This window comes from Antechinus flavipes, chromosome 2 (genome assembly GCF_016432865.1).
Source record: "Antechinus flavipes isolate AdamAnt ecotype Samford, QLD, Australia chromosome 2, AdamAnt_v2, whole genome shotgun sequence".
NCBI lineage: Eukaryota > Metazoa > Chordata > Mammalia > Dasyuromorphia > Dasyuridae > Antechinus > Antechinus flavipes.
In genome coordinates, this window is record NC_067399.1 from 513,525,303 (window position 1) to 513,540,347 (window position 15,045).

At 38.2% G+C, this 15,045-nt stretch overlaps 1 protein-coding gene and 1 long non-coding RNA gene across 3 annotated transcripts in view; one reads left to right on the top strand and one right to left on the bottom strand.

Annotated features, from left to right (window-relative positions):
* DAD1 (defender against cell death 1) overlaps positions 1-7,034 on the bottom strand; it is a 33,697-nt gene extending 26,663 nt beyond the window's left edge. Inside the window, exon 1 of one of the 2 annotated variants that reach the window (XM_051980426.1) lies at positions 6,660-7,034. In XM_051980426.1, the coding sequence (XP_051836386.1) occupies positions 6,660-6,954 (295 nt within the window). In that variant the 5' untranslated portion in view covers positions 6,955-7,034. The remainder of the gene's footprint in view (positions 1-6,659) is intronic. The other variant, XM_051980423.1, reaches the window with a different exon arrangement.
* A 97-nt stretch (positions 7,035-7,131) lies between these two features.
* LOC127551030 (uncharacterized) lies at positions 7,132-9,083 on the top strand. The gene is made up of 2 exons (XR_007950999.1): positions 7,132-7,304; positions 8,554-9,083. It is a non-coding gene; the product is annotated as an uncharacterized LOC127551030 (long non-coding RNA).
* The last annotated feature ends 5,962 nt before the right edge of the window (positions 9,084-15,045 follow it).

Below are 15,045 nucleotides of genomic sequence, written 5' to 3' on the forward strand. Positions count from 1 at the left end.
TCTTTATCTCAGTCAAGTAAAAGCAAAAATAGACCTAATTAAAAGAGAGAACCAGGGAAACAACATTGCAAAAATATACCAAAAAGACAATGAATATCAAAAATTTTTTACTAAAATAAAGGTCTCATTTTGAGATAAAGGTCTCATTTCTCAAATATATAGGGCATTGAGTTAAAATCATAAAAATAAGATCCATTTCTCAAATGATGAATGGTTAAGAAATATAAAAATCAGTTTTTAAAGCTATCTACAGTCATGTAGAATAAATGCTCCCTAAATCACTACAGATTGCAGAGAAAACCAAATTAAAACTCTGAGGTACCATTTCATATCTATTAGAAATGACAAATGCTAGAGTGAATGAGAGAAATAAGTATACTAATAAACTATTGGTGGAATTGTGAACTGGTCCAACCATTCTGGAGAACAATTTGGAAATACGCTTAAAGAGCTATAAAACGGTGCATGTTCTTCACCAAACTAGTAAGTTAGTATCCCAAAAAGATCAAAGAAAAACTAAAAGGAATTACTTGTACAAAAATATTATAAATATTTTTATAATATTTATATCATAGTACTTTTTTGTGGTGGCAAAAAACTAGAAACTGAGATGTTCATCAATTGGGGAATGGGTTGAACCCAAATTGTAGCACATGTTTGTGACGGAGTACTAAAGATGCTAGATAAAATGATGTGGGGAGAGAGAAGGGATGGTTTCAGGGAAAAAAAATATAGCAAGGTTTATATGAACTGTTGGTATAGTTACATGAGGAAATTGAGTGCTTGGCCTGTAATCAAAGAGGCTCATTTTTTTTTTTAATTCAAATCTGGTCTCAGACACTTACCAACTTTGTGACTTTAACTCAGTTTTCTTAATTTGTAAAATGAGCTGGAGGAAGATTCGGGAAGATGGCAGAGTAGGTAGGTAAACTCCCAATTTCCTACACACAAAGAACAAATAAATCTGCACCATAGGGCAAACAGACTGGTGAAAAATCAAGAAGACTAGGGGCAGAACAGGGGTCTTTTCAGACAACATCTGAAGAAAGTCCCCAGAAGGCATTAACCTATCTGGTTAATTAACACCTCTGGATTAGCTCTGTAGAAACATCTAGTGGGGATCACTCTGGTTATCTGGTTGCAGGCTGACCATCAGAGGAACCAGAGAGACTTTCACTGATGAAACCTTCACAGTAAACCTTTGCTGATAAGGGAACTCCAGGCCCAACTGTGCTACTGAAAGATGGCCTTAAGTGAGAAGGAGCCAGCACTTGGTGGGGCAGAGACCAGGCAGGTTGTGGGCACTTGCAGGGCAGCTCTTAGTTTGGGGTTCCTGGTTAGAGTGAAGAGCTGAAAGGAAACTTGAGGCAACATCCCACCACCCCACTATTAGAGGTGTTTACATTAATACTCTTTGTTTATTTTTTCAAAAATGAACCAGCAAAGAAGAAAGAGCCCCACCACTGATACATATTATGGGAACAGAGAAGACCAAGATTCATCTGCAGGGAAGAACACCCCAAAGAGTAATGTGAAATGACTCCCTGCCCAGAGAGAATTTATAGAAGAACTCAAAAAAGAATTCAAAAATCATATGAGGGCCATTAAGGGAAAACTAAAGAAAAAAATTAAAACATCCAAGAAAAACAAAATTATAAAAAAAAAAAAAATTAACCAATTACAAAAAGAGGTACAGAGTCTCAAAGAGGAAAATAACTCTTTGAAAATTCGAATTGGGCAAGGGGAAGCCAGTGAAACTATGAGAGACCAAAAAATAACAAAAGAGATTACAAGAATGAGAAAACAGAACACAATGTGAAAATATGTTATATAAAAAACAACAGATCCAGAGAAAAGATCAAGAAAATATTAAGAATAATTGGACTGCCAGAAAATTGTGACCAAAAAGAGAACCTTGACACAATAATGCAGGAAATAATCCTAAAAAATTGTCCTGGAGTGATAGATCATGAAGGGAAAGTAGAAATAGAATGAACCACTGATCACCAAGTCAAAGAGATCCTTTGTGAAAAATACTTAGGAATATTATTGCTAAATTTCAAAACCCCCAAATCAAAGAGAAAATTTTGCAAGAAACAAAAAACAATTCAAATATGCTGGAGCTACAATTAGAATTGTACAAGACTTATCAACAGCTACAATAAAATACCACAGGTCTTGAAATTACATCTACAGAAAGCAAAAGAATTAGTCCTATAGCCAAAAATATCATATCCAGCAAAATTATAATTTTCAATGAGAAAAAAAGACATTCAATGGACTTGAAGATTTTTAGGACTTTCTATCAACAAAACCTGAATTTAACAAAAAATTTAACATATAAGAGCCAATATCAAAGAGTAATTTTAAGAAACTCAACAATTTTTTTTTTAATATGGGAAATGTAGACTTTATGTGTAAGATTTACAACAATAGATTACGCTCAAAAGAAAGACTAGCAGAGAAAGATAAAAATAGTAATCATGTTATACAAATGAGGTGCAGAGAAAGAATAGACACAGAGACATTAGAAAAAGGAGGAAGGTTCTTAGTTCTGAAAACCCACTCATGGGGCAGCTAGGTGGTGCAGCAGATAGAGTGCTATGCTCCTGAAGTCAGGAGGACCAGAGTTCAAATCTGATCTCAGACACTTAACATCTTAGCTGTGTGACCTTGGGCAAGTCACTTAACTTCAATTGCCTCAGCAAAAAAAAAGAAAAAGAAAAAGAAACTACCAAAACCTACTCACATCAGGAATTGGTAAAATAGGCAACATTACATATATACCATAAAAGATATAGCACTCTTCAAAATCTATAAAGAAATAAGGGGGAAGGGATAGGTAGATGTGGAAGCAAAGGATAAAGGAAAAAGACAAGAGAGGGATCTTTGAGTTGGGGGAGGTTAAGTAATAGTAAGCCAAGTTATGAAACATAATTTAATTAGAGTCAGTTTGGATAGGAAAGACATGTGTATGTGGGTTGTGTGTGTGTGTATGTATATATCTATATATGTATACATAAATATCTTTTCTTAACTATAGCTTGCTTAGGGGGAATGAAAGTGAGATAGGTGTCTATGTATGTGTATGTATATGTTTACATATGTATACATAAATATATCTTTTCTTAACTATAGCCTACTATAATTAGGGAAAAGGGGGAGAAAATAATGTAAGGGTGCAGCAGAGAACAAAAGAACAATTTACAAGGAAGTAAAGACGACACGCATGAATATAATTTCTTCCACTAATATATATACTTTCTTAAATTGGTATTTGTTGTTCTATATTTTGAATCCTCCCTGATGTTCTGTTGGGCACATGATAATATTCTATTTTGTTTTGTACTGTATTTCTTTTTTCCTTTGTACTTATTCTGTTTCTTCAAATAAAATAAATTTGGAATTTTTTTTTTAAATGAGCTAGAGAAAGAAATGAATCCATTATCTTGGCCAAGAAAACCCCAAATGGATGAAGAACTGGACATGACCAAACAACATATTAACATATAAAGCGAAATGAGATCATTGTGCACATACCAATGATGATCAACTGTGAAAGATTTGTCTATTCTGAGCAATAAAATGATCCAAGACAATTCCAAAGCACTCATGATGGGAAAAATATTACTGCTCTTCAGATAAAGAACTCATGAATGAGTGAAACCAGTAGCACAATTTCTCATTTTTTGCTTTTTTGTGTGACTCTGTGTGTGTGTGTGTGTGTCTGTGTCTGTGTATGTATCTGTGTGAGCGAGAAATATACAGCCATAGTTAACATGGAAATGTTTTGCAAAATTCCTATGTATAACAGATTTCATTTTTCTTATCTTCACAATGGCCTGGAGGAAGAGAATTTAAAACTCAAAAGTTAAAACAACAACAAAAAAAAACATTAAAAGTAAATAAATTTTTGAAGAATTAAGGCTTTTATAATTTGGGAGGGAAAATAAAAGAATGTTTTCCCTTCTCACCTCCCCTGAAGTCACAACTAAAACTCCATATTCTATAGTCTCTCTACATCCCTTTATGCTAGTACCTTCCCTGTTTTACCTCTAATTTTTTACATGTATGTAATATATATTTAATGCCATCTCTATATACCAGGTATATTCATATGTATGTCACATTATATGACACACAAATATCTTATTATGTACATTAATTATTTAAATGTTATCTCTCCCAATGGAATGAGCTCCTTAAGAGCAAGGATTATTTTTGCCTATCTTTGTATCCTTAGCACTTAGCACAAAGGTTTGCAGAGAATAAATGCTTAATAATTGCTTACAAACCCATTAACCACTTTTCAGTAACCCAAATAACTCTCTAAGATTACAAATTGCATTAGTGGCATCATTCTACACTGGTAGAAGAAGCTTCTGCCTTGAGCAGAAAGAAATAAAAATGTATTGTCAAAATCTTTTTTTCCCAATGACTCATGGAAATGATGCTGGATTGTGCAGTTACAACAGCAAACTCAATTCTAGATGTATCTAAGCTCAAACCTGTGTCTGATCCAAGAGCCAATCTGGCTAAAATACAAAATAATCATTACCAGAGTGACCAAAGGGTAATAAACAGTCATAGAAGTTTTCAAAGATCTCCCAAATTGTGAAGAATTGCAACCTGCATCAGTGGAAGTATTCATAACAAAGAAGTTACAGATTCTAGATCCTGGAATATGTATTACTGGCTTGTATGTTTAAATGCCCCATTGTCCCTGAGAGTATAAAATTATAAATTAACATTTATTAAGCACCCACTAGATGCATATATATGTATATGTAATGAATTATACTTAGGTATAGAGATTAAAGACCATAATAAAAATAGTTCCTATCCTCGAGCAATTTACTTTCTATTAATAATATATAGAGAACCAGCCCTGAAGTCAGGAGGACCAGAGTTTAAACCTGGTTTCAGATACTTGACACTAGCTGTGTGACCTTGGGCAAGTCTGCCTTGCAAGAAAAACTATGTAAATAACGATAATTACATTATCATTATCACCATATCGCTACATATTAATGAATCATGGTTAAATTATTAGTATTATATATTAAAATTATGACTAATTATGACAGTTTTCTTTGGGCCAATTTTCTTAGCTACAGAGTGATAGGGCTGGATTAGATTATCAGTAAAATTCTTTGTCTCTAAGATTTCATATTCTATATTCAAATTCGAAGATAAATCACTCAACTGGAATCAGCTTAGAATGAGTTCCGAATTTGCCTCTATAGCATTAGCCAATGAGTCAATGGGATGTCACTTTATGGACCTTCCCAGTTTCTGGAATTATCAGCTAGCTATGAATACCTACAGGAAATAATCATGTCAGTAAATCAACAAATATTAATTGAATGTACTACATATAAATTCTGTGTAGGCTTGTGTGGGTTATATTAAAAAGCAGAAATCAGTTTATCAGAGACAAACAATGCCATTAAAAAAAAAAAAAGTGGGTGTAAGAGGATGTCCAAGGCTGAGTGTATGAAAGTTAAATACAAGGTTCTAAGGTTTGAAGAAGAGACATTCAAAAAGATCACCAGTATTAGATTTAAAAATTAAGTGAGCAAATATTTACATACCCATACACACTGTTAATTGGAACTCTACTGGTGGGATGGGGCAGTGTTAGGGGAGGAAGGAAAGAAACATTTAATAAATACCTACTATGTGCCAAGAGCTTTTACAAATAATCCATTTGATCTTTACAGCATCCTTTGGAGGTAATTATTATTATCCCCATTTGACAGTTGAGGAAACACAGTCCTCCCTGGCTTCTTTATGTCCTAACTTAAAAATCTCACCTTCTAAAGGAGATCTTCCCTAACCCTTCTTAAGTCCAATGTGTTCCCTCTGCTAATTATTTATTAGTAATTTAATAATAAAATTAATTTATTTATTCTGTAGAGTACCCTGGGTTTATCTTTGTTTGTATGTAATCTCCCCATTAGACAGTAATGTCCTAGAGGGCAGGAGTTGTCTTCTGCTTCTTTTTGAATCTCCAGTGTTTAGTAAAGTGTCTGACATATACTAAGTGCTAATAAATGTTTACCGATTGACTGGTAATCTAGACCAGGGTCAGAGCTAATATCTGAGGCTGAATTTGAATTTAGGGTTTCCAGACTTCAAGCTCAGCCTTAAAGCAAAACCAAAGACTGGGCCAGGTTCAAATATAAATTGGAGAGAAGTTAGTAAATCACTTGGTTTAGAATGAAAGAGGAGTACTTCCAAGAGAGAAACTATCAATGGGAAGGATTTTACCTAAGCAGTAAGCTTAAGTGGGTCCTCCAAACAAGCAGAATGAGAAAGGCTTTACTAGACTGAACGGGGAGCAAGTTACGAATGGAGTGGGGGTTCACATTACTGTCTGATACGAAGGACACTATACTTTCAAATTAGAGCCACTGAGTCCAGTTACAAGGCCAAAGGCTCACTCATTCTGTGCCTCAGTTTACCCAGCAACCCAGAAAGAGGGCCACAGAAGGCAAATTTAGTTCAGACAATTCCATTTTACAGAAGGGGAAACTGAGGGCCAGAGGCTCAGCAATAGCATTAAGTTGTGCTCTGTGTCCCAGGAAGGGGCAAGAAGTGTGTACGTTACGAGAGCCCCGCAAAGGCCGCACGCCCTCTCTGGTGGTCATCTTTACCCGCCAGGATGAAGCTGCCCACACAGGAGATGAAGCCGGAAAGGAAGGAGTTGAAAGGGAAGGTCCCCACGAGGAGACAGTAACCGAACTGCAGCGCTCCGGTCAACAGGATGTAGAGAAGGTAGGCGTCCAGGAGCTTCAGGCGCTGCGGCGTGGTGCTCATGTACTCCTCCAGGAAGCGCGAGATCACCGAAGCCACTGAGGCTGGCATGGCTCCGCCGTCCTGCCCGCGGCCCGCACCGCCCGCTCCGCGACCGGATCCCACCACCATTCGAGCGGTGCTGTGCCCACGCATGCGCACTGTCGACCACCGACACCGCCACGCCGACACTCCCGAGTGTGCGAGTCTGCGCAGCAGCCCAACAGAGCCTCGGCCCGGCCCGAAATGTGACTCCCACTCGGCGCAGGCGCAGCAGAGTCCTCCGCCTACCGCCTCTGGGCGGAACGAGATGCGCAAAGGAGCGCCACCCGCTTAGGGAGACGTGTCCCTACTGTCCTATCTCTGGAAGCCCAGGAGGTGACGCAAGCAGTTGCTCCGGCGAGAGAATAACAGGAAGCGGGGACGAGAAAAAAACGGACCGGGCTGCAGCCCAAGAGTTCCGGGTCTCTTCGTTCCTCCCACCTTTCCTAACACGCGCCAGAGGGGTAATCTGGAAAAAGATTTCGATGCCGCGTCTTGTAGGGCCGGTTCCCAGTCGGGTTCCTAAGTTGTTACTGACACATTCGCGCGGAGCTGAAGCGACCGTAGTTCGACTGGCCGTATCACCTCACTGCGCAAGCGCCGACATAGCCCCCAGTTAGATTTCTAGAGGAGGGGGTTGAGGAGAAGGAAAAGGGAGGGGGGGGTTAAGGGAAGAGGAGGAAGGGAAGACACTGCTGAGAAAAGGAAGGAGAGAAGCCAGTAATAAAAGGAGAAAGAGAAGCGGGAGGGAGGACAATATTGCCGTTAACTGGCTTTTAAATTAATATCAAATCTAAATCGAAGTACTTAATTAAGCCTCTCTTTGACAGAGGCTTGCTGTGGGGTTTTAGGTAAGTCACTATCTGTCTCTGGGTACCAGCTGCCATCTCTAAAATGCAGGAAAGTAGGTGGGAGGAGTCCTAAATTATTCCTAAGGATCCCTGCCAGCTCTAACATTCAATGAATATATTAATTTTCATAAGTGGGTGTTTGTAGGGTCTTAGAAATGAATAACTTCATAGCTCTTTAAAGTTTGCTAAATGATTTACATATTTGTGCTCCTCATAACCCTTAAGGCAATATAAATATGGCAATATTTATCATTAATGTGGAGAATATTGGGCTAATATTAGGAATCTAGGATTCATATCATAATGGATGTTATTGCTCTTAGTCATAGCAATATGGACATTGTTGATAGTATTGATGATAACAGATATCATTGTTATTCATATTAATATGGAAATTTAGCCATAACAATCAGCTTACATATATATAACCTTATAGCCTAATGTAGCTCCTTAAGGTTTGCAAAATTATTTTATAAATATCTTATTTTATCCTTAGAACAATCCTGGGAATTAAGTGCTCTTGTTCCTCATTTTACAGGTAAAAAATTTGAGGTAGATAGCAGTTAAGTGACTTGTTGAGGGTCACATTACTAGTAAACTATGTGGATTTGAACTCTGGTGTCCTGCTTCCTGGGCTGGCACCACTTAGTCATCTCTAAATAGTAAAATTATTATACCCATTTTAAAGAAGAAACTGAGGTTCAGAGAGGTTAACTTTAATAGTTTGTAGTTACACAGAGTCGCAGAGAAAGATTTGAACCCTGATTCCTAATCAATCGTTGAATTCTTCAAATTTACATTTCTTTTACACCAGTTTTATGAATTTAAGTTTTTTTTTTTTAATTTTAATTTTTTGTTTCAGTCCCTCTGAAAATGGCAAATATTGAAGAAAAAGTCAACTGCGTCCTCTGGTTGGCTGAACTCAAATCAGCAACAGCTGTAAGAAGAAAATTTGCTTCCCATTATAAGAAAGAGGCTCCCCACAGAAATTTAATTAACAACTGGATGAAAAAATTCAAGGAAACGGGCTCAATTCATGACAAGCCCAGATCTGGGAGACCTCGAGCAAGTGAAGACACTGTGGCTGAAATTGCAACTGAAGTATTTATAGCACAAGATGGTGGCTATGTTGAATTTTAATAAGAAACTTATCAGTATTTTAAAATTTTAAATAATTTTTAAGTGTTATTTGTTAGTTTGTAGCATTTATACTTCTGAAGTTATTAAAGCTTAGAATGCACTAATAGTTTTGGGACATCTTATATTTGTAGTCTGAGGGGCTGGGTTCTAGACATGGTTCTGCTGCTTTGTACACATGTAAATTTAGATAAGCCATTTAACTTCTCTGGACTTCAGTTTTCTTATTAATAAAATCCAGGGATTGAATTAAAATGATCCCTCAGACTCCTTCCAAATCTAAATTATATAATCCAGGTTGATTTTTTTTTTAATTGCCAGGATTGATCCTGGCAATTAATCCCATGTCCTCTATCTCTGTTATTCCTGACCTGTTAATTCTATGATATTTCATACCTAGAGACTATATATATATAGTCAACATCAAAACTTTAAAAGACAGAGCATAAAATTAAGTAGTACCCATTGGCTTCTCTGATCAAATATGGAATAATGGCAATTCTAAGAGGGTTTGGGGGCCAGCAGCTTCAATCCCTTTCATCTCCTGCCCATATATGCTCCTCTTCTGACTGATTGCAGTCAATCCACAAATGCTTTAGTGCTAGGCAAGGGCAGAGGGGGGCATAAATTGCCAGGATAAACTATATCTGCTATCTTACAGCCTAATAGATGAGGTGTGAGAATTGAGGGCAAGAGATCCCCTCTGGTCGATTTTGCAGATTTCTTGAGAAAGAAGTTGGTGACAAAAAGGGATTTATTTACACTAAGAAGACAGATTTCTTAGTGGGCAAAAAATCCCGTTAAGATGATTTTGCAGAGATTGTTTTACACTGAGAAGAAAATATCTTCATCAGTGGGCAAAATCCTGTTAAAACTTCTGCAAAATGTCTGAATATACAGCACTAGATATATTGGGGCTGCTTTGATCTTTGGCCCCCAAATGAGGACCAATCACTGAATGAATCTGAGAGACTGATTTTCAACTTAATTCAAAATTGAATGAGATTACTTATCTTGGTAGTTTCCTTTATGGACAGGAGGGTGTGCCCCTCCTAGAGGTCAGGAGAGTTTGAGACCTAGAATCACCCTTCCCCACAGATTAAAAGGGACACAGTTCACATCAGGGACTTTTCAGTCCTTCACCTAAAAGATCTCAGTTTATATCAGTAGAAACCATCCAAACTTTACTACTCTGTTCAGTCATATTCAACTCTTCACCACTCGATGGACTATACTGGTCACTGGGTTTTCTTGGCAAAAGTACTAGAATGGTTTGCTAGTCACACAGCTAGTAAGTGTTTAAGGTGCTTTGAACTTTGAGCCTCCTGACTTGACTTGAGCCCAAGTATTCTGTTTACTATGCCATCTAGCTATCCCTACATAGATGATTATTACCTTCAACTCTATAGCAGGGCTTTAGGTTAAAGTTGAAAGTCATGTGACCCAACTGAATTTATGTGTAGATTAATAGATACTTATTTCTCTGATTCAGCCCCTTTAGAGTAAGAATCATATGTAACAATATATCCTTTGCAATTCTAGTACAGGGAACATTTTTTAATGTTGACGTGGCATCTAGTATACTTTTGAGTCATTATATTCAATTAGCTTCCAATAAAAGGTGGGAAAATAGGATTATTCCAAGATTTTTGTTTATGAATTATTAAGAGAATTTGAAAATCTCATATACTGATAGACTATGTATAAGTACAGTCAATTTCCTTGGTAATTTGAACCCTTTTTACCTCCCTGCCTTATTAGGAAGTAAAAGGATAGTTTCAGCTCTAAAAATAAACTTTAGACATATTCCAAGAGGACATTGTTCTGATTTAGAGGCAGATTACTCAAAGTAGTGATATTACTATTGGTAACCAAACCCTTGTTGATGTATCTCCCTCCTGTTTGATCTGCCTTTTATTCCAGTCATCATTATTTGCTTTTCCATAGAGGGGATTCAAGAGAAAACAAGAAACATGAAAATCAAATCAAAATGATTTGTTGAAAACATTGCAGAATTTTGCAGTCACACCAAAACACTGAATCACTGCATTTTTATGCACTATTTAAGCAATACAGCAAGAAGGCCTGCTGCCTATCTGCAGTTATGTCTGCAAAATCCTGCAGCATTTCTTAGTCTGATGGGCAAATTCACAATATTCATACAAATAACATTTTAAATGGATATTATCAGAAGCACCTAGTATTTTGGGGAAATTTATGCAAATACTTTTTCATCTTTCACTGGACAATCAAGTTACCTGATTGATCCTAACAATAATTATAGGACTTAAACCTAAGCCTTCTGAACCATTGCTTTTCTTTTCTTTTTTTTAATTAAAGCTTTATTTTCAAAATATATACATGGATAATTTTCAACTTTAACCCTTATGTTCTAATTTTTTTCTTCCCTTCTTCCCACCCTCTCCCCTATAATCCATTGCTTTTCCACTATTCTGTACCACAACATTAACCCTTATGTTCTAATTTTTTTCTTCCCTTCTTCCCACCCTCTCCCCTATAATCCATTGCTTTTCCACTATCCTGTGCCACTGTCTCTTTAGCAGCTACAGAACTAACCTATCCCTTTAAATTAAAAGGAAAATTAATTTTGTGTTGATGTGGCTGAAAATTTTTATGATCTTAACACTGAGGCCCTCCAAATGAGGGTGAAAATTATCAAAAAGGTTCTTTATGTGTAAAATGAATTGGAGAAGGAAACAGTAAACCATTACAATATATCTGCCAAGAAAACCCAAAGGGAGATACAAAGAGTAAGACATGACTAAAAAAAAAAAAAACCACACAACAATATATCAGGAGAGAATACTTGGTCTTCCAATCTTTGTGAGGCCCAGCTAGCTGATGGATATTAAAAGTCCTTTCCACTTTGGAGTGATTTCAGAAAGTCCTTAAAATTCCAGGTTATCCTAAACTCAAGAGATGTCCTAAGGATTCTAGTCAGTTTGATTTTTTTGGAGTGGGGGGAGGGATTGTTTATTTATATGGGGTATTGGGAGGCAAAGCTCCAATACCTTTATCTTCATTGTTCTAGCTTGAGATTGAGACAAAATGAAGCACTTAAAAGTAATTAACATTTCACATAGTGGGTACTTTTCCCTAATATCAAGATTATGCAACAGGATACAGTAGCATTTAGCTTTTCTGGATACATCCCTATGCTCCTTCCTCCCATCTTGAAATGCATTTAGTAAGTCAGTTGGATATATTGATTTATGTAGTCTTAAGCATCTACCAATTCTGAGAGGCCTAGACATTTTATGCTGCTTGATTATGGAAACTATGCCTGAAAAACTGAGGCCAACTAGACCCTGAGGGCAGCTTTGTTTTCTTTCAGGTAAACCTTCCCAAGTTGTGAGTAGGACTATAGAAATTGCATCAGGGTAATGGTGTTAATAATAAAGACAAAAAATTCCCTACTGCCAATTAACCTGCCATAAAGCTGATCAAGCACAGGCTTAGAGAACGTTTTCCTGCCCTATCCTAAGAAGTAATCTAGAGACCTGAGACCAATTCCAAACCTTTCCCCTGCCTCAAAGATTTATGACTCCCAAGGGTTTGGATTAATTAAATTAGAGGTAAGCAAACGCTGTCCAAGGTCTCTTCCAGCTCTAGCCCACACACTCATTGACTCTCCTAATCTCTCCATTTCTCACCAGCATGAATCCCTTATTACTCCTTGCAGACTGGCAGCTTCACCATTACCAAGGGTGTCCTCTCCAAACAGTCTTTCTCCCTAGTCCCACTGACTTTTGGTTAGTCATTCTGATGTGGGTTGATGGAGATACGAGGTGATGGCAGGCACTAACAGTTGGGCTTCAATCATGTGAAGAATTCAGAGAGGTCATTCTCTTTGGAAAAAGGTAGATTTATTTAGGGAAGAGGTTACAGACAAAATGAAGGTATACAATAGACACATGGAATGGTAAATATGAAAGGAGAGAGCATATGAGATTCTTCAGGGGAACTCACAGTTACCCAAGGGAGCACCCCATGAGGTTGGTGACAGGGGTGAACCCTGAAACTGTCCTTGATTTTGGGGGGGAAGCAATGGTGAACTCTGAAACTGTGTCTCCTTTGATCTGTAAAAGAATGGAGATTCGGAGTGACTCCAAAAAATTCTGGGAAAGCATATGTTCCCAGACAAGTGGCTTTATTCAATTGGAGATTTTGGTCAAGTCACCCTCTATTGATCTTTTTGGGGTAGCCAGATCCTCTTCAGGAAATTCCAAGCTCTGGGGAAAAGCCTTCAAAATGATTTTATTCAGTTGGAGATCTGGGCTTGTTGAGTGGCTTGAAACTCCAAGATAAATATCTAGGCCTGGGGGCATTGACTCTCTTTTCAACTGGAACCAAGCTTCAGACTGCTAATAAAAAGACAAATTTGGACCCCAAATCTTTGCAGAAGTTGGAAGTAGGATTGTGCTTTGCCAAGGGACCTCTCTTCTTGGCACAGCTGCCTGCCAGGACTCTTGCCACAGAGGAGTCTGTCTTCCTAGCAAAGCTGGCTTCTCAATGCCAATAAAAATCCCTTTTGCCATTCAGACTTTTCAGGTTCATGAATTCTTTCACTTTGGACCTGGGTCTCTGACCAGAGTGGATTCTCACATCAATTCTCTACCACTAGACCCGTATCAATGGGGCATGCCCTTAAGCTGGCTGGGTAAATCCTGAAAAGGACCTAACCCCAAAAGGGTTAGTTAGAAATGAGCTTGGGAAGCACATGGGGATTTAGAGAAGATGCCACATGGCATGGGGGAAGGCAAAGACACCATGAGGCAGACTGACCCAAAGGAGGACAGAGCCATGGGATGGCCCTTAAGCATATTTTATAGGGAAAATTTAATCTCAGAGATAGGACTGAGATTTCTGCCAAGATATAGCAAGATGAGACTGGAGATGTCTACAGAAGGTGGTCTCAGGGGGTTGATACAACTTGGATTTCTGACCGCTTGCCTCAGGAATCAATTCTTCAGTTTCTCTTGGTCCAGCTGCTCCTCCTGGGACCATCCTGTAGCACTTCAAATTCCCCTGGGCCCTTCTATGGGATGTGACTCCCCCTCCTGGTAAATCCCCCCCTTCCGACCTTCTTAAATCTTTCCTCCCTCAGCTTCCATGAAGGGGCTCTCTTTTGACTGTACTTATCTCACTTCTCTTTAGTCTAGGATTCATATTCTGTCTTTTGCTGCCTATGTATCACTGATTTTATCTTCAGTCCCCTTTTTGCTATTTTTTTTTTTTTTTGCCTTTGGCAATCTCATACTCAAAGCTTCATTTGTCACCTCTATGTCAATAATTCCCAAATTCTCTTTTCTTCTTTGTGCTCTGGTCCTCACATCCAACTCTCTCCTTGAATATTCATTATGCATAAATTAATCCTAGTTTGCTCCCAAACCCGCTTCTCCCAACTGTCCTGTTTCTGATAATAGTGCCAGCACTGTCATAATCCCAATTTCTGGGATGATCTGACCTTCGAGTGAATTGGATTGAAGTGAGGGAGATTACAAGGTCACTAGCCTCAATTTCTCCTCTGGAACCATCAAGGTCCAGTGGCCAGATATAGATCTGGACGACTGGAGATGGCCCTGGATACAGTGGGAGACCTTGGCAAATCTTGGCCTTTTTAAAATAAGGTCTTTAACAGGTTTCAGTTTGACTGGGGTAATTGCCCATTCAATAGTTAGGCAGTGCAGTGGATACAATGCCAGGCCTGGGGCCAGGAAAACATCTTCCTGAATTCAAATCTGGCCTCAGACCCTTGGGTGACACTGGACAGGTCATTTAACCCTGTTTGCTTCATCTGTTTAAAAAAATAGAGAGTTGGAGAAGAAATTGGCAAACTGCTTCAGTATCTTTTGGCTAAGTGAACCCCAAATGGTTACAAAGTCGGACAAGACTGAAAATGACTGAACAGCAGCAACATCCCATATTCTCTGGACTCCATACTTGGAATATAACCCCACTATACCTCTAACCTTTTGAAAGTTTTCTGTCTATTTAAGAAAAACCTTTCTTAAATTCCTCAGCTGAAGTGATAACTTTTCCATTCACCACTACCTCCCAACATTTTTCCAGAGCCTCGGCCGCAGGGCCACTCAAAGTGCACACAGCTGGGGACTCTTTGGAGAGTGCAAATCTTCTTAAAGCATTTACCCTAAGAGGGGGACAGCTCATCTGGAAACCCAGCAGATGCCTGCTT